Source organism: Copadichromis virginalis, linkage group LG1 (genome assembly GCF_057382275.1).
Source record: "Copadichromis virginalis isolate Kocher_CV1m ecotype Utaka linkage group LG1, C_Virginalis_male_GT1.1, whole genome shotgun sequence".
In the NCBI taxonomy this organism is placed as follows: Eukaryota; Metazoa; Chordata; class Actinopteri; order Cichliformes; family Cichlidae; genus Copadichromis; species Copadichromis virginalis.
This window is the reverse complement of record NC_140618.1, coordinates 6,926,085-6,952,828: the sequence shown is the minus strand read 5'-3', so window position 1 is coordinate 6,952,828 and position 26,744 is coordinate 6,926,085. Positions and strand designations below refer to the sequence as shown.

At 38.5% G+C, this 26,744-nt stretch overlaps 1 protein-coding gene across 2 annotated transcripts in view; it reads right to left on the bottom strand.

The window, feature by feature from the left end:
• The window catches only part of LOC146718238 (multiple C2 and transmembrane domain-containing protein 2-like), a 44,036-nt gene that overhangs the window by 8,779 nt on the left and 8,513 nt on the right, over nt 1-26,744 (bottom strand). The window contains exons 2-17 of one of the 2 annotated variants that reach the window (XM_085438884.1): nt 25,790-26,351; nt 19,835-19,882; nt 18,798-18,915; nt 15,748-15,890; nt 15,317-15,393; nt 13,400-13,514; nt 13,202-13,234; nt 11,494-11,664; nt 8,577-8,707; nt 8,229-8,409; nt 5,619-5,712; nt 5,427-5,529; nt 5,142-5,244; nt 4,858-4,959; nt 4,676-4,750; nt 3,506-3,625 (exon numbers count right to left, since the gene is read on the bottom strand). In XM_085438884.1, coding sequence (XP_085295010.1) covers nt 3,506-3,625; nt 4,676-4,750; nt 4,858-4,959; nt 5,142-5,244; nt 5,427-5,529; nt 5,619-5,712; nt 8,229-8,409; nt 8,577-8,707; nt 11,494-11,664; nt 13,202-13,234; nt 13,400-13,514; nt 15,317-15,393; nt 15,748-15,890; nt 18,798-18,915; nt 19,835-19,882; nt 25,790-26,302 — 2,127 coding nt within the window. In that variant the 5' untranslated portion in view covers nt 26,303-26,351. The remainder of the gene's footprint in view (nt 1-3,505; nt 3,626-4,675; nt 4,751-4,857; nt 4,960-5,141; nt 5,245-5,426; nt 5,530-5,618; nt 5,713-8,228; nt 8,410-8,576; nt 8,708-11,493; nt 11,665-13,201; nt 13,235-13,399; nt 13,515-15,316; nt 15,394-15,747; nt 15,891-18,797; nt 18,916-19,834; nt 19,883-25,789; nt 26,352-26,744) is intronic. The other variant, XM_085438961.1, reaches the window with a different exon arrangement.

Here is a 26,744-nt window from a genome sequence, read left to right as displayed (position 1 = left end):
TGAGATTGGCAAGTAGTTACCCTGTGAGTGTGCAGTGTCCTTGGTTTCTCAGTCAGACCTACTGCTTGTTTTTCATATCCAGTTAAAAACAAAAAAAACCAAACAAACAAAAACGCACCCAAGACGGTGACTGCCAAAAAAACTCAGCTTTAGGATTCAAAAGAGGACTATGCAAACCAACTGGTGACATCATGAGGTCACATCCATCCTGTATATACAGCAAAAGAAAACCATTCTGCTCAGTAGGACTTACACTTACTCCTGACTATGCATTGACATTAACCACATAGCTCTAATTGCTCCATCCCTTTCATCTTCTGTACATTAAAGCTGACCGATTCACTACAGCCTCAGGGAGCTTCTGTGTGAATGTGCAATTAACATCCATAATGGCACTTATGATGCACATTCCACCTGTGTGGCTAAGGTAAAAAGGATAAAGAAACATAGCCTGTGATATCTCAATTGCATGGCTAAATGGAACTATAAAATAATCCTATCAGAGAGGTAGTACAAGCCAAAACGGCAGCGGGCCAAAAGCATTGGGAAGGGTTTACAGGTTTTTATATGCTAATAAAAATAGAAGAGAACATCTGGTGAAGACATCACTCTCCTCTGAGGCACCAACTGACATAAAAGATGGCAGATCAGTGCCGCCCCTCCCACCACCAGCACCACCACCTCCGCCAATATCACCACCACCATCAGCTTTAATGTGCAAAAAGCCAAGCACGCTCTTGCCTGTGTTATCACAAGCCAAAATAGGGCCTGGGAGAGGAGATGAAACCAGTTCCTCACTGGAAGGGTTATGTTTTATTAGTGAGGACTTTGTAATGACTGGGAGAGCGAGGGTAAGGGGAAAGCCAAGTCACGCTTTAGTGGAAATGTATACTCAGCCCATAAAGATTGTGATAATTGTAGCCCATTTCAGCTTGAGAAGCATTACACAGTCTTCAACAGCAAAAGGGGACTTTGGGAATACAATCCACATCACAGGGGGAAAAAAAAAAAAAAGAAAAAGGATATGTTATGCTGGGACAGCTACTGAACTGGAGGCTGGCGCATTTATAGAAAGCAGCAGGATTTCCACACTCATGTTTGGGGGAAGGGTTTGCATGGCACAAAAACCGCTTTGGACCATTCATTGTTTTTTTAGTGCGAACATGTGAGTGAAGAGCACACCTAGTGCACCCACAAGTAACAATTATGGCATAATACTAACAGTTAAAATGTAGTCTAACAGTGGTATAAGTGGAAAAGAGTCATACAGTCGCAAAACTGAACACACACCCAAAATTTAAAACGATTCCCTAACATTAAACATCATAAGCTAATGGCTATGCCAGAATAAGTAAGGATATAGCAGTCAAACCTTGAAGTCTAAGCACAGGTTTTTGGTCTACATATTCATGTGTTATAAACTGAAGAATGAGTGAGAATAAATCTTGTAACACTGAGCGTGTTACCCACTCCCTAAAATACCGCCCAGTGATTAACCATTATAAGAACTGTTACAAACTTAACTTGGCTTTATCTCCAATTATTTCAGCACTTAAAAAGTCACTAGACTGACAGTCACTTACATGGTTTAAAGGATTATGTAGCCTGCTGTAAAGGGGTGAGGAGGGTTAGAGCATTACTGTAAATGCACTGTGTACACGCTCCAAAATCAATCAGTTTTGGATGAACAGACACAATTTATCTTGCCAATGTTAGTGTGTAGTTTATATTGCAAATCTAGTTCAAAACTATATAAATTTCATGTATATATTTTAAAAGGCATTAATGCGACTTAAAAATTATTTAGAGGCACTGTAAGATGCCTGTAGAGCCTCCTTTTAAGAAATAGTTGATACAAAGTTGCCAGAAAATAACACAGAAATCAAAAAGAGGATGAGGTGGATGCACATGTGACCACACTCTTTTCAACATTGTTGCTGCATTTTTTGTGGGGTGACAGATAAGAATATGAAAAAAAAAAAAGAGTGCTATTTGGAAACAGGCTCAGTGTTTTTTTCCCCTTGACTCAGAGCACCGACAAGAAATGGTAACCCATAAAAAGAAAAGCTAAACACCAAGTGCTATTTCAGAAATAAAGTAAAGGAGAGGAACAGCGTGTGATCTATTATAGTTCAGTGGTTAGGACAAGACTAACACCTTTGGGATTGGGGCTTCTCACTGAGATAACCACTACCTAACAAGGCACATCTAAAGCATACTGTACTGACGAAAGCTCTTTGTCTAACTGACAATCGGCAGATGGTGCAGGTAGCTCGTCACTGTATCCTGTCATGAGGAGTGAAGCTCTGATTCATTACGCTTATGTGGTGGTATTAAGCAGCCATTTATTTCTTCTCGCTGAGGCTTGAAAAGGCAGCGAGCATTAGTGTGAAAACATGAGTACAGATGGTACTGTCTTTCAAACACCGAGATGCAGTGGGAGGATGTGTGTGTACATTGTGCACTTGTTCCTGCTTGTATGATGTCGCCGTCAGCGTATGTGTGTCTCAGCTGTCAGGTAAAATAATAATATCATTGCTTATAATCAACACAGTATGCGCGCAACATTCTTCATAATTATGTAAATAAGAATCTTCTTATATTGTAATAAAGACCAAATATTGCAAACAGTTTCTTATTAAAGTACGCTGACCCCGACTTCATCCGGGGCGGCACAGCTTAGATCAATGTAATCCCAAGCTGAAAAATGAAATGCACGACTCAGAGCTAAAACACAGAGTGGCTGCTGCTCAGATAACAGCTCTGTGGTGCAGCTCCCATTTTTCACGGCAAATTGAACAAACTGTACCACTGGCTGGCTTACAGTATCTCTTTTAGTCTGTTAAGAAAGTCTAAACGCTTGACATAACTTTATTGCCACCTACAGGCCATGAGCTGCAAAAACAAAAGGAACTTTAGGCGACCTTGATTGCTTGCATAGGTAATGAACAACTTGCTGTATGCCATTTTTATCACGCCAGATCTCTGAAAGAATAATTCCAAAAAGATCAGCACCCACTTTATTTTGTAGTTTAAAGACAGAGGCTGAAAGGCTACTCCCATGTTTCTGTCTTCACATTTGCTTTAACACTTGTCTTCAACAATGACAGGACGGAGAATCAGCCTTATCTCTGAAGAGCCTTTTAATTGAACTTCTGTCTGCATAATGGGGTCTAAATCACACCGAGCACAGACCGGACAGAGGGTTAATGAGTTGTCAGGGAAGCAGAACAAAAATAGACTATCTCGACTCCGGTGGGACTCTACTCTCTCCAGCTGAGGCTTAACTCTACATCCAGGAGACATGCAACACTGAAAGCGTCCACTCCAACACAGAGCCAGGGCCAAGCCTGTGTTTCTGCTGAGCCCAGTGCTGCATTGATTAAGATTCTCTCTAGGAGAGTTCAAGTAGGGGTTGGCCAGACTGCGGTTGTCTTCCGCAGCCTTGGAGGGAAAACAGAGGGAAATGCAGATAGTGTGTTGATAAGCAGTTAAAGCACTTCACCAGGAAGGCTAGCAGGCTCCTCTGAAAACTCTCCCACTGGAAGCAGCTTTTGATGTACTGCAGAGTCGACATGATTGCCCTGTACAATGTCTGAACACGCATCACGTTCCTGGCCAGAGCCTGAAAGACAAACACACAAAGCAGTTAAATACTGCAGTAGCTGTGTTGAAAAAATGGTCATAGTTGATACTGATTTCAGGGTATTTGGATTTAATTCTGTAAGGAGTTCCACCCATACCACACTTCAAAAAAAAAAAGAAAAAAAGCATCCAGTCAGCTCGAGGAATAGCGAGAGGAGCTGGTATGCCTTGGCATGAGCCACTGTGGTCAGGGGGCAAAAAATGTCAGTAATCTGACCTGATTTCATCAAACAGGTCTTTCAATATTAAAACAGACTGAAAACCTGCACGTTACAAACCAAGTCCACGGTGTGTGTAAGCCAATTTTGGCGTTAGTGAGCAATGTATTGTCTGACAACAATGAGTCTTTGTGGGAAGTACAGACAGTCAGGCACCCTGTCTCGCACCCTGTCTTGCACACTGTATATCAAACTAATGTAGCAGAACAGTGAACAAGAATTCAGTCAAAGTTGGCCTCAATTAAAGCCCAATTCAACTAATTCAAGCAAAGGAAGGTCTGCTTTTGGAGTCATTTTGCTTTCCAGAGAAAAGAAAAGGAAAAAAAAAAAAGTACTTAATTTTTTTATGTCCATTTCTTAAAGAGCTAATTGGTAAAAACATGTTAACATTTGTTCAATTTGTCATGTCTTTTTTTAGTTTCCAAAAAAATTTTTGGGTTGAAGTTGCAGATATTTCAGCATCACAAAAATATCACATTTCTTCAAATCATTTTTATTTTATTTTTTTAACATCTAGCACATTTGTTTAAAAACACATTTTCAACCAGAAAAAACTGAAAGTGGGACTTTTTGCTCACAAAATAATTTTAATTGATTATCAATATAATTGTAGACTCATTTTGTGCCCATTTAAAAAAAATGTTCCAGCTGAGTTTCAGAAGATTTAACCAGTGAAAAAAATAAATAAACAAGCAACTTGAAATTTTAATTTGATGTTATGGAAAGTAAATTTATTTGTTTACTTTTTCCCCATTCATAAATATACTTTGTTAACTATGAATTGTGAATAAATGTAAAAAGATGTATCAAACCTTTTTGGAAAACTTGGGATTGTCCTCCATAAAATATCTCTCCTTCGGCTGGAAGGTTCTAATACTTGCTCTGACCTGATTAAAAAAAAAAAAAAAAAGTGATAAAGTAATAAGAAGACGACAGAATGAGGCCTGCCTTTCAAAGCCATCGTGTCCTCATTGCAGGGTGAACCTTTACTTACAGGGTTAAAAATAACCTCCAGCTCCAGAGTGATGCTCCCCTTCGACAGCTCGCCTAAGTCCTCTTTCTTCAGCGGGAAGGCAATCTGTTGTCCCCTGCGGATCTGTAGGACAGAAAGGGCATCAGGTGCTGAACTCAGCCATGAACCTGACCATCAGTCATGCTGGATTACATCTTAGCAAGTCTTCAGCCTGCTGGAGTGTTATCGCCCTCTTCACTTTAATTTAGACAGAGTGCAAATAGATTATTGTCTACGTCACAGACTCTTAGTGAGGTTGTACGTACCAAAAGCAGAGGAATGGCAACTTTTCCAAGGAAGTCTGGCGCCTTGTCTCCATCCTCATCAAAGATAGTCACCACCAGAACATCATGAATGTCTTTGACAGGGCTGCAGAGACATAGAACGAGGTCAGATGCCTACAAATCAGCACACCGTATAGCAATATGTCAGGATATTTCAATTTATTTGTAAAACAGTAAAATGGTTCAGTAATGTAAGAAAAGTAATGTTCAATAATATGTTTCAGTTTAAATAACAAAAAGGGTGTGGAAACAGAAACCCAAACTGACAATGTAAAGACCGTATCCCATTCTGGGTTTAGGCTTTTGTAGACCGTGTGGGTTTGTAGTCTGTCGTTCCCCAGTTCCAGCACACAGAAAGGGTCACTCTTGCCTGCAGAACACATCACTCAAAACTTTATAGCAGGGCTCTTGTGTTTCATTTAAATTTGTCATTAAGACGAATCTAAATGCATGAAATACCATTTAAATCAGCAGCCATCAGCTCAGTAGCCTTAATAACTTTGACTTGAAGGAAACCAACGTCACGGAGATTTGTCAGGGACCTTTTTAAACTCTGGAGAGACAGTAAGCAGACAAGAAAAATTAGGTTTGGCAAACCTGCAAAGCATAAATCGAGTGTTTAATTCAGCAGAGAATGCACAAAAATAAGAAATCCTTCAATCTAAAACCAGATTTATGTGACAGCATAAGATGTTACTTCAGGTTCTCCGCAATACTCTTAACCATAAAACCTTTTGAGCCTTACACCTTAAACCTTTTGACGATGCTAGTTGAGGGAGGCATCAACTAAATTTATTTATATTGCAAAACAAAAATTTTCTTTGCAAGTTTTAGGCATCAGCATTTTCCACTAAACCTTAAATACACTATCAAGGCACGTGCTCAAAACAGTCCATACTTGTAACTGGGCTGCCACACAATTGCAAATGAATGCTTACCAAAGTACGTTACACATCACAAACAAGCATCAAGTCACTGCAAGTATTTTCATACTTTTCTGGAATGAAAAGAAACCAGTGGCTGCAAATCTAACATCTATGAACTAGCATAGCACTTAAAGTGAAAGCTTTTGATAACAGCGTTTAAGGCAGACTGCAATGGGGTGGTGTCTCCAAAACAATCTACTATAGGTAGTTATTCCTCTCTGTACATGATCAAGTACAGTTTACCAAATGGCTAAAATCTGGACTTGTTTTCCCTTCTTGGGCTAAATTTATTTCTGTCACGGCATCTCTTTTCATTGCTAGTCTAGCTGCATGATCAGGTTGCATTTCCAGACCTTAAATTTCTTAGATGTACACAGACACATCTGCCTAAAAGTAACTTGTCACGAAAGAATGTCATTTGCTTAACACAGACCTAGCAGTAACCCATTACCAGGCACATACTGCCATCTCTTGGCCCTTAACACAGAGCGCAGAAAGGGCTGTAGGTTTTCAGGATGACTTTGACTTAAATATTTACACTTCAGTTCTTCAAACTTGTATTTTAAGCCCAATTATTAGTTTAGTAAATGCGTGTTTTCAGCCTATGTTAGGGTTAGATGTGATGTTTGCTCTACAGACTGACACAATAAAACAGTTTTTCTTGGCATGTTTACTAGCTTTAATAAACAGAATACAGCCACTCTGAGTTAGCTCACTTAGCTGAAGATTTGCTCTTTTAAAGTCGTGCCAAGGGCGTATTTTCTGAGTTACTGTCGAAGCTAAAGGATGGAGTTGTGGAGGACAAAAAAAAATAAAAATAAAAAAAAATAAAAAATAGAACAAAACCCCAAAACATGGATGTCAAAATGTTTTGTTGTTGTTGTTGTTATTGTTGTTTGTTAATGCACTGGATTATTTAAAAACAAGCTTAATGACAAACATGGTTTACTATACGGAACGTATTCGCAGCATCCCTCTAGACGCTATTAAAATGGTAAATGGCCTGCATTTGTATAGCGCTTTATTCAGTCCCTAAGGACCCCAAAGCGCTTCACACTACATTCAGTCATCCACCCATTCACACACACACATTCACGATGGCAAGCTACATTGTAGCCACAGCTGCCCTGGGGTGCACTGAGGCGAGGCTGCCGGACACTGGCGCCACCGGGCCCTCTCACCACCACCAGTAGGCAAACATGGGGTTAGTATCTTGCCCAAGGACATTTGGCATGTAGCCAGGAGGCAGCCTGGGATCGAACCACCGACCTTCTGATTAGTGGTTGACCTGCTCTGCCACCTGAGCTACAGCCAGCTATTAGCTAATCATTCAGCAAGTATGGCATAAAATGCACCAAAATATTAGAATTAAATGTACATACTAGCCTAAATGTAAACTGTGGCATTAATACTTTTGTTTTAATTTGCTTCTGTATTACTTTACCTATATTAGTATCATTCCCCCAATGTAAAGACTTTTCCTATTTTAATATTTACATTATAATTTAGACATTTAAAAAAATGTAAACATATACAGTTACACTTGTGTATTATTTTCCACCTGTTTTCAAAATGTGTTGTTGGGCACTGAGCTCAGCTCTCTTAAAGAAATGTTATAAGAAAATATAGAAATAAATAGAAGGGGATAAGATGAAATGTATTCATAAATAAGTGATTCAATTACTTTTAAAACTGACAAAATTAAAAAGTAGCAGGTTTTTGCATGACATATGAATGCTGGAACTTTTTTTATGAAATGATTTAAATTAAATCATTAATTATGTGTGTTTAACAGCACACCATTATATTTATTTTGTTACTAATGTATCAATATTTGATTTTTGTAGTTTCAGCACACTTTTACAATCACGTAGCAGCAGTACCAGCGTTCAGTCCTTCAGATAGATAAATATACACCTCAGGCAATTCAGGTCGGAGAAAAACAGCCAGATAGTTTTAAGGTGGCAAAAAGACAATACACAAACAACATCTTGTGGAGTTGATGCCAATGACAACTAATGATATTCTGAGAGCAGAGAATAGGCTTGTTCAAAGTGAAAATGCATTTTAAAGTGTTTATATATTTAAACATGTTGGTGGTAGAGTGCAGTATAAATAGAAGTTAAACGGCAAAAATACTGACATAGTTGTCCAGCTGGTTCTGAAGTTCACGGGGTTCACTGAGTGGTGCGGCACAAAGGTCGGAGATGGAGACGCCACTGCACGTGGTCAGCGTAAGGAGGCAACACACGTGTCCTCCCCCATATTCCATTTCTAGCAATTGCCTTTGATCCAAAGGGATTTTTGACATGTTCACGCAACGCCTGTACACACACAAGTTCCACACATTTGGGCCAGATCAAACACACACACATAAAAAATATGCAAAGAGCTTTCATTTAAATAAATCAATCAATCCAGAAACCACTTTTTATTTTAATTAAAGGGCAAGCACACACAAATAAATACTGTAATAGCTGAACACACTCACTTCCCCAGGGATTCCGCAGCCTTTCGTCCTTCCTTGGATCGGAGCTCCACCTCCAGATATTCTGGACTGTTGAAAAACTGTTTGAAGGTGAACCTCTCTCTCCACTGAGGATTTGGCACTTTGCAGTGATCCTGAATCAAAAAGAAAAAGAAAACTGTTTAAAAGTTGTTTTTAAAAATTCACAACAATTAACAATGACACTGAAATTCACTTTAAAGTGTGAAGAAACATCTTATATAAGTCAGCGTATTTGCAAAGTCTTCAAAACACAGACTTGACTGACGTGTTTGTAGATTTCCAGCTGGCCTTTATTTAAAATTCAGAAAAGTATCTGCATCATGTCCAGATGTTAACTTTAATTGTTTTTCTTTTCTAAACAGACTAGTTTTGGGGTTTAGCAGCTTCTGATAGACACATCAGAAATTTCCATCTCACATTAGGAGATGGACAGGAGAACAGATAATTACCGTCACTTTGCACCTGGATATAAGACAAGGAAAAGAAAATCAGCAATGCTGCTCGTTATCACGCTGCTTTGATGTGTAATGCATGATGTTGCACGATCGCGAAATAACCATCAATGACAGTACGCAGCCAACAGCGCATAAAAGTGAGCATCAGCGCCAGACATCATCCAGCTGCCGGGAGAGCTGGATGATGCAGCAGACACTGGCCATGTCATATTACACGCTGCAAAACCATTTTAGATCCCTTCTAGGCCCGTTTCTTTTTTCATGGCTTTGTGGTTTTTTCCCCCCATGTGATCTATGGTCACATGAAAGATTATAGGGTTAGGCTTAACATTTGCACTACCAAAGGCATCTTTGTATTGCCTATTTTCCCCATTTTCCTTCGGGATTAATCAAGTATTCTGATTCAGATTCTGATAAACCCAGTATCAGTTAACGGAAACCAAAAATGCTCAATGAAATACTAAGTTTTACAAAGTGAGGTTACTTTGAACAATAATTATTTATTAGTTACCCTCATTTGCGTAAAGTGCAGCAAACAAAAGAAATGTAGACTGTCTCATTTGTTTTTTCCATGTACAATAATCCCAGACGACTGTGAGATCAGGGGGCACACCATCTGTTTCAGGACTCCATGTTTTTGTGGCTGAAGATAATTCTGACTCTGGCTGCATATTTGCGCTCATAGTCACGCTGCACAACAAATTCTGGACCAATCAAAAGTCTCCTTGATGGTATTCAGTCATGGATAAAATTCTGTCTGTACTTGCTAGGACTGAGGAGACCACTATTAATAACCAAGTCCTCAGACCCATCTGTGGAAAATCAAACCTATAAGAACCTCTGCCATGCATCTCTATTGCCTGCAGACACCCAGAGCCATCGCCGACCTTTCTCCAAAGGCAACTCCCTCCCAAATGCTCCAGGTTTGGAACATTTGTTACCTTCTTTTCTCCCCGGTCCTTGTTTTTCTGTACATTCCCAATTTGCTAGCCTTTGCTCATACATTGAACCAAGGAAAGTTTTCCATCAACACTTACTTCTGACAAGTACTTTCTAGTCTGCAAATGGGTTTAACAAGACCCCCCTGATCATTTTTTTTGCTCTTTTCCTGGCACTGCTGGAAACTAGCCCTCAGTATTGCCTGGGTCTTTTTGCTTCTGCATAACAGCAGATATTTGAAATAACTTTGAAATATGTTAATGGCAGAAGATAACTGACCTGTCACTTGGATTTTGCACTAAAGCAAATGTGTGATGCTTTTAGATTCTAGCAATGTCATCTTTTTAGCTGTGCTGTCCCTCACCCTGTTTTACCCTGCCTCTGCAGATAATGACTTTAGTTAATCCCACATTTACGCTGCTATTCATAAGAATCGCCTTTAGGTGATTGTTTAATAATGCAGTGGGATTTATGTGTACAAATGTTTCTAGATTTTATAAGTGAAAACTAGTCTGCCAGCATTTTATTTAACAGGAATGTTGGGAAAATTAAAATGTGATAATTCTGTTCATCACTAGACACACAAGATATAAAATAACACTAAGACAAATGCTTTTTTGTTAAAGAGCCTAAGACCTTTGAAAAATATAAAATCTTCTGGAATATGCACCATAAACTATAAATCAATTTGAAATGCAAATCTGTTTACCGATTCAGCTATTACATCAATATTTGGATTTTTTTATGACTTTTGAAAGTCTATTTTCAGTGCAATGGCATTAACCTCATGTGGCCTTTCTGCAAATGTATATTTTAATAAAAGCACTTTAAAGTGATTTGGGCCTAATAATCCTATAGATTGAAGATACATTTTAAGCTGACATGAAAACAAGAACAAAGAATAACCAACCCCATGCATCTTTCAGAAAAAGATTACTAAGGCTTAACATCCACATCTAGTCATATTTTAAATGATTATTTGAGCAAATGATGTCCTTAAGTTGAAAACAGAATAGACTTTAATTTAAGTACACATAATGCAGCTTGTTAGCATCATTTAGCTTGAAAATTCACTTTTCAAATTTCATTTGATTTTGTGGGTTTTAAATTAAGAAATAAGAAAGTGTCCAAGCCAAAGTAACTCATGTCATCATCAGGGGGCATTTTATCCAGAGCAAAGAGCAATATATAACAGTTGGAGTGTTACCTGAAACTAACATCAGATTGATTTATTTTCTTTTAGTTCTACGGGCACACCTATCGAGAATGACGTGGAATACTCACCCCCCCCCAAAAAAAGAGCAAAATGAAGAGAACAACAACTAAATAAATGAATAAATACAATATAAGTCACTGTGAATACTGGAAATCAGCTGAGGTTAGGCTAACATAAAAAATCTACACACTTTAAATTACAAAAGGGAAAAAGGAACAGGGTTAGGAATCACAAAGACACATTAGGAAGAGGAAAAAATTAAGAGCAACAGTCTTCTGTTGAGATATACCTTGCTTTTGTATCGCTGCTCTCCCAGTTTGAAGAGAACGGAGAACTGCCCTGCCTGACTGTCCACCGGCAGCTTCTTACCCTCAACCAGAGTCACCAACAAAACAGTTGTCCACAGCTGACTCTTCTTCAGCTCTTCTGACAAACTAATAGGCTGAGAATGCTTTCCAGCCTGCAAAAGTAGGGATACAAAAATAATAATAATAATAATAATAATAATAATGAGAGGAATGAGAGGTAATGCTTTAAATTTAAAAAAAATAAATCAATACATTCAATTTCAGCTTTTTTTAAAGGATACAAAAAAAAATATTATATTAAAAAAAAAAAAAGAAAATCCAAATTCAGTTTCCTGCAGTTCCACCACCACCATGTTTGAGACATTATAACAATTGCCCATGGAAGACAGGTAAATGAAACATTCTCCGAGATTAGGTAAAGCTTTCATGTATAATTGGAAGCCATGTTTTAAGATAATTAGTTGAGTTTATATAGAGACACAGTGTACCCCTGAGATAACTTTAAGCCAGATTCAATCACTGCAGATCAAGCCAACTTTGTAATGACACATGCAGAAAACGCTTTTTTAATTAACAGCTGCACAGCATGCAGTTGGCAGACTACAAGAAGAATTTGAAGCACATGCACACAGTAGGTACATCTGTTCAACAATGAAAACAACTTCAAACTTATAGGCATGCAGACAGTCAAAAGCTTTTCTAACTAATCCTGCGAATGTGCAATGTTGCCACGTGTATAGCTGTCTAATCTTGCGTAGCATCGCTTCATGCAGTACATAGAATGGACCTGCAGACAATAGCGTGGCAGACAAAAAGAAGCATGCATTCCCCAACTAAACTCTGTGAGTCAAATACCTCATCAGTGAGCAGGCAGAACAACAGCCGGACTTGTTACTGGGAAATGCTGGTAAGCATCTGTGCTTTTTTATGATAATGGTCAAAGGTGATCACAGGATTTTATTTTTATTTTCTTGGAACAATCCTATGGTTATCATCATAGGATAATAAGGTGCCATAATAAGTGTGACCTTGTTATGGGACTTCCACTATAGCCTGTCAGGTCTGGGCTAAAAATAAGAATTTAGGTTTATTAAATTTTTAATGCATATGTTGTAGTCATTGAGTGAAAGCGACAACGTACAAACTCTATATTCGTTTTAGCTGGTCTGCTGCTATCAAGTTAACTGGGATCAGGAATCTTCTGTATTTGGGATCCTTTTATAATTATCACTGAAAATATTGAAACACTTAATTTACCCTGATTTGTATATAGGTTAGTACCAAATAGGAATATGTCCAGTCAGTTAATTAAGGAAACACTGACTAACAACTACTGAAAGAGTTTAGTCTTCAAACCACTGAGTACATCTGTTAAATTTCTTCAAGATACTGCGCCCTGATTTGTGAAATAAAATGATTTGCTGCCCTCTTGTGGAATCAACTGAAGCACAGATAACTGCCAAAACTAAAGGAACTACTGTCAGAATTTTTGTTACATTACCTTTTGTTACCAATTTGAGCTGAATTAGAAAAATCCTGAAACCTGAACATGGTGTGAAAAAAAATTCACCAGACCAATGGGCCTCATTTGTTTTTCTCCTTTTTATATTTGGCAGATATCTGTATAATACTGATTAGAATGAAGGGTCCATGAAGTCTTTCCTATGTGTTCCAGCCACCATGCCTTACCCTACTACTTCGTGTTCGTTTTTGGTGCCATTTCTGCCGCCAGGAGCATGCATTTTAGGTGCAAAACAAAATGACACTAGTTAGTAGGCTTTACACAGAAACAGAGACACAAACACAGACATACGATAAATGCAATGCACGACAAGTCTGCCTTCTGCTTGAAAGCATGGAGCAAATACATGAGGGAGCTTGATATACATTGCTTCTTTTGCTGTCTCCATTTCTGAGTGACAGACTCAAGTCCACCAATACGACGCCCATGTCCTCCTCCAGGCTGTTTGGATCATCCAGGCGCAAAGACATCTCATTGACCCTGAAAACAAAGCGGGTTTTTGATGAGAGATGGGCAGTCATGTGCCATCGAGCATGCCTTTGAATTTATTCAGAACAAGCACCACAGGATGTAAAAATATAAGCATCAGATCACTGAGGAGATGAACTAGAGAAAATGTATTCTATGCAATAATTGTCAAAAAGTATGTTTAAAAGATATGCAGAGCAAAACTGCATTAAATACTAAGGCTTAGAGCAATATGATACCACAGCAATGCAATTAATTTTACTTCTTCATATTTAAATTGCTGACAAAGGACAAGAGAGGTGTTTAATTAACACTGGGGTAATGCAAAGGTCTCAGGTCAAATTAACACTTGTACTGGCAAGCCGAGCTACACGAGGGCACAGACTGAACTCACTGCAGCTTTGTCTTAGATGCACCTGGACTCAGTTACTCACTGTAAGGCCATAAACATAAGTGGGAGTGGTTGTGTGTGCACAAACTGGTATAGAACTGAGCTAGATAGAATAACGAGGCATTTGATAACTTGGTGACAATTTCTTGGAGGTTACTTTCATTAAGGTAATTTATTTCAGGTTCAGAGAGGAGTGTAGAAATGTGGAAAAGCACCCACACTATAATCCCAAACTGTTCCCACATTACAGACACACTACACATTCTAAAAATAAATTCTACAGTAAAAGCAGCCACTGCAATGTTAATAATTAATGGGCAAATGCTTTGAAAGTAAAGTTCAACACTCATAAGCTAAATGCAGCTGCGTTGCCAAACCCATAAATGGGTTGAGCCAATGCAGTGCCTGGAAATAGTTTATTTCACATACTGAAGTAAAGTAAGTATTGAACACGTCACCAATTTTATAAGTAGGTATATATAAAGGTGCTATTGAAATGAAATTCTCAACAGATTCTCAATAACCTGAAATTTATTTAAGACTTTAAACAAAAGCCTTTGTTGGTGACGACAGCTTTAAGAAGCCTCCTGTATGGAGAAACTAGTTACATCCATCCTCAGATGTGATTTTGGCTCATTCATCCACACAAACAGCCTTCAAATCCTGAAGGTTCCCTGGGCCCCTTCTGTAAACTTTGAGCTTCAGTTCTTTCAACAAATTTTCAGTTAGATTCAGGTCAGGAGACTGGCAGGGCCATTCTAGCAGCTGTATTTTCTTTCTCTGAAACCAACTGAAAGTTTCCATGTCTGTGTGTTTGGGATCATTGTCTTGCTGAAACATTCACCCTCGTTTCTTCTTCATCTTCCTGGTAGATTTTACAGATTTGTAATTAAGAATGTTTCTGTACAATTTTCCATTCATCCTTCCTTCAATTACATGAAGCGTTCCAGTGCCGTATGCTGAAAACAGCCCCACACCATGATGTTCTCACCTTCAAATTTTACTGCTGGTATGTTCACAGCCTTGTCTAAATGTTGATCAGTAAACTTTAAACATGCTTCAACATATGTTTTCTTCAGAAATGGAGGTAATGAGCGTGCATACAGGTCAAGGTTGCAAAGGTTTTTGAGCCTCCTTCAGGTGTTCAATACTTTTTCCCTGTGTCATTTCTCATTAGAAACACATCATTTATGGACATCTATGGTTTGATTTCTTTGCTTGTGTGGATTAGATGCATTTTTGCCAACATCTAGTGAGAATTTCATTGCATAGTACCTTTAGAAATATATTCATTGAGAAAACTGGTGATTTGTTCAATATTATTTTTCCAATTTTATTATTCCAGGATCACTATAATTTACATGCTACACCTCAACAGAGCTCTGTCCAGCTGCTTCAAGCACTTCCACATCACCATACTCACTTGTCCATCTCCAGACCACTCAGAAGGACACTTGCAGCACCCATAAAGTCATCAGTTGTAAGATCACGGTCATACACCTGTATATCAAACATCAACAGTCCTTTAACACAAGACAGTTCATGTAAGGAGAACTGTGCTGACTGTCCTACTGCAGTATCCTTGAAAACTCATACAGAGTGATAACAGCCGTTTTGTTGGATTTATGAAGGTGCACAGACACTAATCATACATTGATTTTCATAACACTTTGACAAAAAAATGTCACCCTAACTACATAACGAAGGATAGAAAACATGCACTGACATGTACATTTCCACAACAGACTATGACTCTCAGTGTTAAAGCTGCTCATTAAAACTTTCACATTCATTATTTCCCACACTGTTGACATGACCTTTATTAAACTGACCATTAAAAAAAAAAAAAGTTACCTTGATGTAAAGCTTCTGATTCAGATCCTTAATGGGCAAAGAGAAGGACTCATTCCACACAGGGTTGAGGTTTTTATAAAGCACTTTACTTTTGTAGAATGTTTTTCCATCCAATTTGAATTTGACGTAGGGGTCGCTGGTACCTGAGAATGAATATTGCAAACCAGTAAATAGAAAACAAACAAACAAATAAACAAACAAACATACTTTTTGGAATGACATCATCAGGGCCCTGTAATATGAAGCAAGATAAATATAAGTAGGGTATTTATTCATTATCTTGATTCACTAAAATCAGCCATCGCTTTTAACAACACACCAAAATAACCCAGGGTTTCCCAGTCAGGCTATGAGAACATTCACACAAAGGGGTGGAATCATGCACTGTTAGCAGAGTGGCTGATTTTACAAAGGAGCACAAAATTATGACCCCAGACATATACGGAGATCTTAAACACATAATACAGACTGAAAGCAACACGTGCTGCAGAGAAATCTGCAATGTGAGAGCAAAAGCACTCTATAGTAATTTAGTATTAGAATCTCTGTATAAGTATGCGAGAACTGTGTGAGTACTTTAAAGATTTTGGTCAATAAGACTGAAAAATGCCAACCAAATCTATAAAGTTTAACCTATTTGAAGGCAGGAAGAAAAGCAAGCAAAAAATGCTGACTGTGGAAGTTAACAGACTTATGACTATTACAAAACTATAATTCATCTAAAATTCTCTTTATTAATAATCCTCACAAAAGGAAAGATAAAGAGAAAAAAAGACCCTCCTGATATCTGCACAGACGAGCCTGACGGATTTTCCAGGAATGGTGACACTATTTTCAGAGAACTGGTCAGTAACTGGGGATTTTTTTCCCTTAATGATCTTTAATCTTGAACCCAACCTGCTCCGTGTATGTTAGGTCTGCAGCCTAGGTTAGCATGGCAACACACCTAAATAAGAAGTTACCTAGATAAACCCAAATCCTGCTGTGTAGCCCCAGAATATAAAATTATTTTTTATTTCTGAGTGAAATAAAGTCTATAATGTTTAATAAATTAAAATGACATGATCCTACTTAGTAACATGACATAACATGACATAACTACTTAGTAACTACTTAGCACACAAGAATTTCACTCGCATGTGCTGTGCCAGTGTGCCTGCACATGTGATGTGACAATAAAAAGTGATTTGATTTGATTTGATTTAACATTATAATATTCATCATGAGTTGTAGGACATGTTATTTCAGAACACAAAGCATGATTATTGCAACTTCTCTTTTCCATCTTTCAAAAGCAGCGTTGTCATCATGACTGTCTTTAATAAATACTTGACAACTTGACATTTACTTCTAAATAACACTGACTCCATTGTTTTTCAACTTCTATGTAAATGTACCAATTTGCACTATTACGTAGAAGGTCTGACCTGCTCTGTGTGATCTCTCATTTTTGTATGGAGGATGTGGTCCCAGCCGATGTAACCACAACTTCCTGAAACAATAGCCAATCACATTTCAGCTTCCTGTGTGAAAACTAACTGCAACTGAAAACATCACTTTTGCAGGTTTTGTGCGAGTTTCTTTTAAACACTAACATATATAGGCAGGCCCAAAGATTAACACTACAAATTCCACATTGAGTCACTTTTGAAACTTCTAAATCTCACTTTCTGTTGCTGTTCTGTATCATTTTCACTTCAGAGTAAAGGAAGTAGGAGGTGTATCTTTTGAATTGTCTCTCAATCAACCAGGTGAGGGCAGCAGTCTACCAAACACAGCTGTGATCATAGCTTAAACTTCATGAGGAGCTTAGACTGTTCTGTTTCGTTACATTACATGAGCTTGCCCGGTTCTTTGTGGTGTTGCTATTAGAATAGGCTTTATAGACCCTTCACACAAGAAGTCATTAGCAAAACAGCTGCCACCGCATGCTGCGACTGCTGAATGTATAATCTGATCAAAACCAAAAAAATAAAAGCTTGTTCATGCTTTTAAACCACCATGTGGTCTTAACAATGTGGTGAAACCAAATCCGCTTGCCTCTTGTCATCCTCTTTATTTTCCATCTTATCTTTATCTACAGTCTGGTTGTGTCAACATGCAGGCACACTCAAGAGGAAAATATAATCCAAGAGTGAAAGGCTTTCTGTACTGACTGCTGGTCTGGGTGTGGCTCAGACAGGTTCTAAACTGCTGCAAGGAATCCTGCTCGTGTTGCTACAAGAGCTTCACAGCTAACCTGACACTCAGCTGTCTTTTGTGTCCCTGGAGTTAATAACACTGCGTGTAATCAAAACAGACATTCCTGGTTGTCCTTATCAAGTCAAGGCCAAACACACGAGTCAACACTGACACATACAGGGGGGGGAAAAGCGACTATGAGGAATGGCGGAGGGTTTCGTTTTTGGTTTTTTTCCCCTTTGTAGGCCCAAGCATCTGTCCACGTTTACGGGAATTATAATTCATAAAGTTTAAGAGATTTAGCAAGTCAACTCAGATACGTTTCTCAGTATGAGAAGATGACAAAAGCAATAACAATAGTAACACTTACTCATTGCCACAGGCATACACAAGAAAATACGTGATGCATGTCATTGTAAGATCTAGTCAGAATTAAGCCACAGCTTCAGAAAAAAAAAAAAAGAAGTAGGCGTGTAGCTCTAAGGTATAAACATACACCAACAGGTAACTGCATCTTTGCTTTTACAGCACACTGAACTTTCAAGTAAGGTAATCATATGCAGAGGAAAATTTGGGGAAGTTAAAATGATGAAGCTCTAGTCAGACAATGATCCTCGGGTGGGAGGGTAAAGGCATTTTGTTTCATCAGTTGAATAGGATTCCACTGCCACACTTCTCATTTTCCACTGTGCTGAAGTATTACTTGCTTCTGCACTGATCCTGTTTCCTGGATGATAATCAGCATCACAGTGGTGCCTGTTGATCTTCTGTTTTTCTCAGACTGTGTATTTTAATGCTAGTGTTGCTGTACATCACAATAATCTGGAACAAAAAGCTGAGTTGTAGTAGTGCCGATATGAGCTCCTTACCACAGCGGTCCCTGATGACCAAGTTGTGTCCTTCCTTTAAGTTAACGGTGAGCAGGTAGGACCTCTGGGAATCTCTGGCACTCTCAGACATGTTCACAGCCTCATTGTCCATCTCATACTGAATAGAAAAACAAGATTATTACTTTACTACTAGTAGTATTACCAAAGTGCCCCATCTACTTCCGCACAAACTGGGCAGCTTTTTAATCAGGAAGTATCTGATCAGAAAACAGTTTTTTGCCTTTATTATGGGTCACTGCACCATTAATATTTAAACTTCAAATTTATTACCAGTAATGCTATTAACCACAGTATAATAGCTCCACCTCTATTTATGTGAAGAATAACTTTTTAATCTTTAACAACAAAATTATCACAGGACTTCTTTCATTTTACTTTCATGCACTGTTGTTCACGTGCAGGAATTTGACGAGACTCTAATACAGCTTTCCTAATTCTTTACTGTTTGGGTTGTATTATTTTTGTCACATTTATACAACTTTAATTAAAAAAAACTAAACAAAGTATACTCACTTACAGGTTTTAAAAGATTGTATTCTGTGCAGTTTTATGCTTCTCGTCTAGGCAGTGGATTATTTAATCACTATTAAGCCTTTCCAGCAAGCCATGAATCTTTCACCCAATAAACCCCAGTACCCTGGAATCACCCCAGCTCAGCTTCCTAACCCTGACCGGCTACAAAAGATGGACAACACACACTGGATGCTGAACCACAAATAGCCTACTGTTCTATCTCATTCTAAACAGAGCACAATAATCTGGAATTAAACTTTGATATAACCACGCGTCGGCCAAAGACCCACACTGCTGTTGGCATGGCATAATGCTGAAAACCACCAGCATAGAGACATGAAAGGGACAATCCGTTGCAAAATTCTACAACCACAAAGATGCAACTTAGGATAAAACTGTCAGACGCAACCCTTTTCTCCTGTCGTGCCTAAAGCTGATTTGCATATTAACCAGTCAACAACAAAAATCATCTTACAAACTACAAATTAGACAGTAGCACTTACATTTTGGTGGTCCCCTTCCTTTATGTGACTGCTGTAATCGTTATCATACTGCAGAGACAAAGATGAATATTTTTTTAAACCATGTGACACATGACAAAGACTTTCAAAACATGTAAAATTCCTGTTGATGAAAAAGCTTCACTCAGCTAAAGCTAAAGGCTCAGAACTGCCCTCTCCTTGGTATTTCTACCACCAGCACAAATCCTCTGAGCATTTATTAAAAATTCCTGTGTCCTGGGGACTGAACAGAGGTAACCCAAAAAACATCTACTAGGCAATTTCCATTTTTTTTCCCCTAATTTGCTTCTCTTCTTTGGGTTTCAGAGTAACTGCAAACACTGTAACTGTTTACCTAACATAAGGTATTTTGCCATACATACCACTCCTTTCTTTATGAATTCAAATATAGATTGCTGTATTCAGATGTATTCATTATAGTTTCTATACAATTAAAGATAATCTCCCAGAGTTTTTTTTGTAAGTCTATGGACTATTTATACAGCTATGAGGAAGTGTTCAGTTGACAACAACAGTTGCACAATGGGACATGACAAGAATTAAAATAAAAAGCACTTTACTATTCTTGATATTCTTTGATGTGGTTTTAAAACCACCCTGGGGGCCCTGAGAAAACAAACGGTTAGTTTTCACACTGTGCATTGTTGCTTTCACCAAATTCAAAACAGTTTTTTTGACTGATCTGAAACCTCAGTGATGACGGAAAATAAGATGACTAAGAAAGACAGCGGGTCTCTCATTTCTTCTATTTTTCTTATATCAGTTTTCTTACATCAGATCCTGATCCAGATACAGGTAGACCTTAGCTGTTGATCATATCCAGGCAAAACCCACCTCTGGTAAAACTTAATGCAAATCCATTTATAACCAGCAGACATAGAAATAAATGTGCTAGTTGAAATATGGGCTTTGTAATATGCTAATATCAGCATGTATCAGCTTGCGCTTAATCAGCATTCAAGGCTGCATTAGCCTTGAATGCTTAATAGCAATCAAAATGTAAAGCCAGTTGAGGTTTAAACACAAAAGCACAGATTTCTTAATGTTTCTTATGTGCTGTTATTCATTTACGCTTACACCTGACTCAGATCTCAATCAGCTAGTTGTTTTGTTGTGGTGTATCAACCAGGTGTTGCAAAAAGGGAAGTTGCAGAGCACCCTCTGATGGACAAACTATGCAACAGCCACTCTCATAATGTAGTTGAAGGGTGTTTCTTCCATTTCAATTAATTCCATCTTGAATTAATCAGTTAATAATCAGTTCTTATATTTTCCTCACACAACAGACCACCAAATGGCTAATATCAGCAGATAATATCTGCCTGCTGAGAAAATGGTCAGGTTCTAAAGATCAGCATCCTGTGCTGCAAACTACAAAGCGTAAAGATTCGAAATCAAAATCCCACTGGCGGAAACTACAAATATCACCTCAGTCAATCAGATAAATATAAAGAGCATCTATAAAAAACAAAAAACAAAACAAAACACTGATATGTTACTACAACACCAACAGGAAGATGAAACATTTTACTGGGTGATGATTTTTTAGGTCATTTCCTGTTACTTACTTAAAAGTTTCACAACATGTTGATGGTAACGCATTATTCAAAGATTACCATACCAAACTGCAACTTCTTTTTATCAACCCCCCCCCCCCACACACACACACACACACACACACACACACGTTTAGGCATGTTTGTGAGAACAGAAAATTAGCATGCCTCTATATTTGTGAGGACCAACAGTCACTTATGGGGACAAAATGCCCGTCCATACGAGTCTGAAGGGATTTCTGAGGCTCAAAACGTGGTTTTAAATGTCAGGGTTACGATTAGGTTATGGTTTTGTTTAGGATAAGGGGTGTGTGTGTGTGTGTGTGTGTGTGTGTAAAACTGTCAGCCAACATGTTATACACCTGTCCTGCTGCCCTCTCTAACCACACTTGTCTAAACCACTGATAGTGAAACCAGGAAGAAAGTATAGCTTAGTGGAAAGAAGTCAAAATGAACATGATTCACAATTAATTTTTACTTTATTTGTTGCTTAAACCATTGAATAAAAAGGTATTTAGTAGCCTATGAACTTCTACAAGAGTAATTCATTTAGCCTGTGTAGCAAACAAGCCTGTCAAAGCTGTAAAAAGAGGCTATGACTTCCTAGTTGTCTGGGTCGTCCTCTGCATGTCAACAAGAACTACAGCATTAATCTGCTTGCACATTCATTGGTGTCCACTTTGCATGACAAAGAAAATAAAGCCAAGGCTACGCCCAATGTTATTGTTCAAATGAAAATTAAACATTCGGAATTTCAAGTCAGCTTGCATTTGTGCGTCATGTCATGTAAAGCATGCAATCTACACAAAACCTGTTGAAAGTCATTCTAACCATGATCTGACAAACAAAGCCTGCCCTTGATTACGAGAAGAATGCAAAGCCTGACATGTTCATAATTTCCCCCAGGGATCAATAAAGTATTCTGATTCTGATTCTGATGATTTGCTGTAAAGGGTTATCTTCAATACATACAATGTTATTTACTAGGGCTGCACGATTTTTTGGCTTAGAATTGAGATCACGATTCTCTCACGATTTTCTTTTCCAGTATAAATATTTATTGCACTTATTAACTGCACATCAACTTCGTAACAGTTGAGACTGAACATAAAAACAATAAATAAACATAAAAACAACAAATGTCTCACGTTTTGTTGTTGCCGCAAAATGTTGTACTGCTTGAAATTCCGTCTCCACCATTGCTCGACACTGCGTGTATAGAGCAGGTAGTGCAACAATAGAAAAATAGTTGCGGGACGGCATTGTGTAGCGTTTGTCTAGGGTGTTGATCATTTTCCTAAATCCCTCGTTTTGCACAGTGTTGATGGGAGCCATATCTTTGGTCAGGTGATAAGTAATAGCCTCCGTAATTTCTTTGTGCCTGCGGGAGTTCGACGGGTATAGGGAAGCGCTGTATAAGGTTCCTGTTATTAATGTTTGGGTGGTTGACCGGGACAGATTTTCTCCTGTCACTTTCTCGTCATCCCTGACGTGCTCTCCGTTGTTTTTTACCTGCTAATTTTAGCATCACACGGCACAGCTTCTGTATCACGTGGTATAAGGCTCCGCCCTTGTCATTTGTTGAGCAGGAAGAGTGAGCGCTTGTTTTCATGCAGATTACGTCCCGGATCAAAATGAGGTACAATCGTCGTCTCTCTTTTTCTTTTTTTTTTGTAATCGTTGTCATTTGGAAATGAGATCGCACATAAGTATGAATCGAGATCGCGATTTTCTAACGATTAATCGTGCAGCCCTATTATTTACACATCACTGTTATGCTAGAAATGCGAGTAGCAGCTGTACTTGAGAGACGTAGATCAAAAATCCACCTCCGGGTCATTTTAACAGAGAATGGAATGAGGAAGGAGATGAGGTTTACAACTGATTCTATCTGACACCAGGTGCCAGATGTATAAGTGACATTTTTAATTGGCAATAAAAACAGCCAATAGTCTCCTTCTGTAGTGTTTATCCTGATTATAATTACACATCTGAGATAAAACACAAAATAAAGCCACAGTAATATATATGAACTAATATCAATCCAGATCCTTAAAATCATTCACTTCAGTTGGTGGTATTATGACAAAGTGGAAGTGCCTGGGAACGACAGCATTTCAGCCACAAACTGGTACAGTACATAAAATCTCAGAGCCAGATCAGCAAATGTTGAGGAACACAGTGTGCCAACTTTCTGCAGAGTCCATCGCTACAGACCTCCAAACCTCATGTGGCCTTCAGATTAGCTCAAGAACACTGCACAGAGAGCTTTATGGAATACGTTTCCATGGCCAAGCAGCTGCATCCACACCTTACATCAAGAAATGCAATGCAAAGCACTGGATGCTGTGGAGCAAAGACTCAGTGCAGAAGTGTTCTGTAGCGTGACAAATTACATGTTTGTCCCGTGTTTGGCGGTTGCCAGTACAACAGTACTTGACTGCAATGTGCCAGGTGTAAAGGTTGGTGGAGGGGGTATCCAGTCTTTAGGTCTGACGTCATTAGCTGCGTTTGGGCCCAAACTATGCTGCAGGTCCCCAAGTCAAATGATCACTGCGGCATCACTGAGAGTTGAATAACTGTCTAAATTCTTTCATCTGTAATAAAATGATCAGTGTTGCTGCTCTACCAGGTGTGAAAATTAAGTTTAACATCCAGGCATCCATGAAAACAGAATTTATGAAATTTAACAGAGTTAGAAGTTAGCTCGCTAGTTTCCATCTAATATAATATAGCATGTTCTGACTGAGGGATCTCTGAAATAAATTAAGACGTACAGCTCTGTTACTACTTCTGACATAAATTAAGCCAGGAAAGTAAACAGCAGTGAGGTTTTATAGGGTTACTGAAGTTTGGCTAGCTGGTATATAATGTGATTACTAGTAACACAGCTAGTTTTGCTATGTTAGCAAAATATAAACAGTGAAGCAGGAGGATGAACGCTAACATTTTTCCACTTGATAAAAGTTAACGTGAGGGTTCCCGATGGTTAGGAACAAATGCAATCGCATGGCAGGATGCAAACGGACCAAACTACAGTCAGGAGAACAACTGAGATAATCCATCCACAATATGAGGTTAGTCATTAATATACTGCCTGGGCTGTAGTTACAGCGTAAGGTTTTAAAAACTGAGCTTTAAAATGATTAGCGGTAATAAAACCCAGAGGCCAACAGTTATCACTGACTGTTTTTAGGGGATTGTTGAGATTTAATAGAACAAGATGCAAAGCATTAAAACATGTTAAAAACACAACAGCCTTCTTAAACGCAGAGTAGTTTGGGCCCGGAAGCAGGATTCATCACATCATCACAAGACCGGATTATGGTGTATGTTTGTTTTGAGTAGTTAGGTGATTCTCACAAGAAGGCAACAGCAAGGAGAACTTCAGGGTTTCCAATGCTTTCATATATATTTCAGGATGTCAGTTTGAGGTCTTGTTGGTAGAGTTAAGACCACATCTGAGGAGGCACAAAAGTCATTGCGAGGAGACCACTGAACCAGAGTTTAGCTGGGATAAAATTGTGTATTCGGTACTGGTGTGCCAGTTTTGCCCTGTGAAACTACACGGTTGGTGTAAATGAGTCAAAGTTCAAAAAATATTTTAAAATGAACACAAAATATTCGCTTAAATTTTACGCAGTGTGTAAAGGCCTCAGTCTGAGAAAGATTTATAACTTGAACAAATGTAACTTCTATCAATTAGGGCAAATCTCTTTTAATATGAAATCATTGGAGCAATAAACAGGAATGTGTAGCAAGATGGATAGTTCATACCATAAAATACACTTATTTACACTTGTCCCAAAAAGCAAGCAAACAAAAACGTTTAATGTGGAAGACAATTTATAAAATAATTGGTTAAATCTAATCGATCTTGTCTCTTAACTTCAAGAAAGAAAGAAAAAACAAAACAACAAACAATAGTTTTAAATGTGACTCTGTTTGGCACTCACAGCCTACATCCTTGTCTTTTTAACAAAGACGTGAATCCACCAGAAGCAGTGTTTGCACAGTTCTACTGTAGACTATTGATTTAGGATGGACCTCGATTTGCAACCATATCCAGCTCTTCCAAGTTAAACTTTGCAAGTCAAGTGTAAATACACCTGATACCTCAACCCCGCCAATGTACAACATGTTTTTTTTACTGTGTGTTGCAGGGGGGAAAAAAATGCTGACTTGTCAGTTAATTTTGGTGTCAAAGTATTAGATATAACAGGAACTACAAAGTCAAAATATGAGTGAATATTTAAAATAAAAATGCAAGTCGTCAGTGCTAGTGTCCCAGAAGGTTCAATCCTTATGTGAAACATTATATGAATATTCCGTATGTGGAGATGCCCAATCTGCTAGGTTATTTCAAAAGTATTTTCTTTACCTGCGAGCTGTCCAGGGAATCATCCACAGCTGCACTGTCTGGAGTGTAAACAGTCATCATCTCTGGTAGTGCAAGTTCCTCGGGCTCCATGCCTCGTCCAGGTTGGTGTGTCTCCCGGGAAGATGTCTCTTCTCCACAAAGACTGTTAAATGATTCCTGGGAAGAAGAACGGTTTGTGCAGTTTGTAGGCACGCTCAGTCTGTTTTCACTCCTCCCTATTCTTCCACTACCTGCTCTAAGGTTTACACTCCTCCCACCTCCTACAGGACCCGTAGGAGGCCTGTCAAGCAGTGTGGAAGGATCGCTATAACTGGGACTATTGTACTGCTGAAAAGGCACTCTGGAGGAGACGTGGGGGTAATCCTGCTTCACGTTCCTTACGTCAGGAACGGAGGAGCTCATCCGATTGTGGTCAAGCTGGACAGCCAACTTGTTTAAGGGATCCTTGCCCCGCTTGAAATGTGGCAGCATCTTCTGCCGGAGATGCTGCATCATGCCTGGCTTCTTCTCCATGATGGATGCAAGGTTTAGTCTGTGTCTAAGATTTGGACATCACTGGCACCTATTGTGAAAAAAAGAGAATGAGAGGAGTCAGTCATTGAAGCATATCTGTAGCTAAGCTCAAACTGCATTTAGTACATTTCATCAACTACAGGAACAAATAATCACAAGGATTAAAACACATTAAAGAACAAAATGCACAGTGAATTACTGTAATCATTTCTATAAAGATTTGGTGGCGATCTTTAATGTCAAATATTCAAATATACAGCTTTAAGCTTACAGCATCTTGTCTTTAAAATAAAGACAAGATGATAGTTTATTAAATTTTAATGACATTTGCAGATTGTTTCGGTGAAGTTTAATAAACTCCTTGCTATCTAAAATATAACAGGACACCGGAGTATATTCTCGAGCATCTCACACTTCTGATAATCAGCTGTCTGCTTGACGT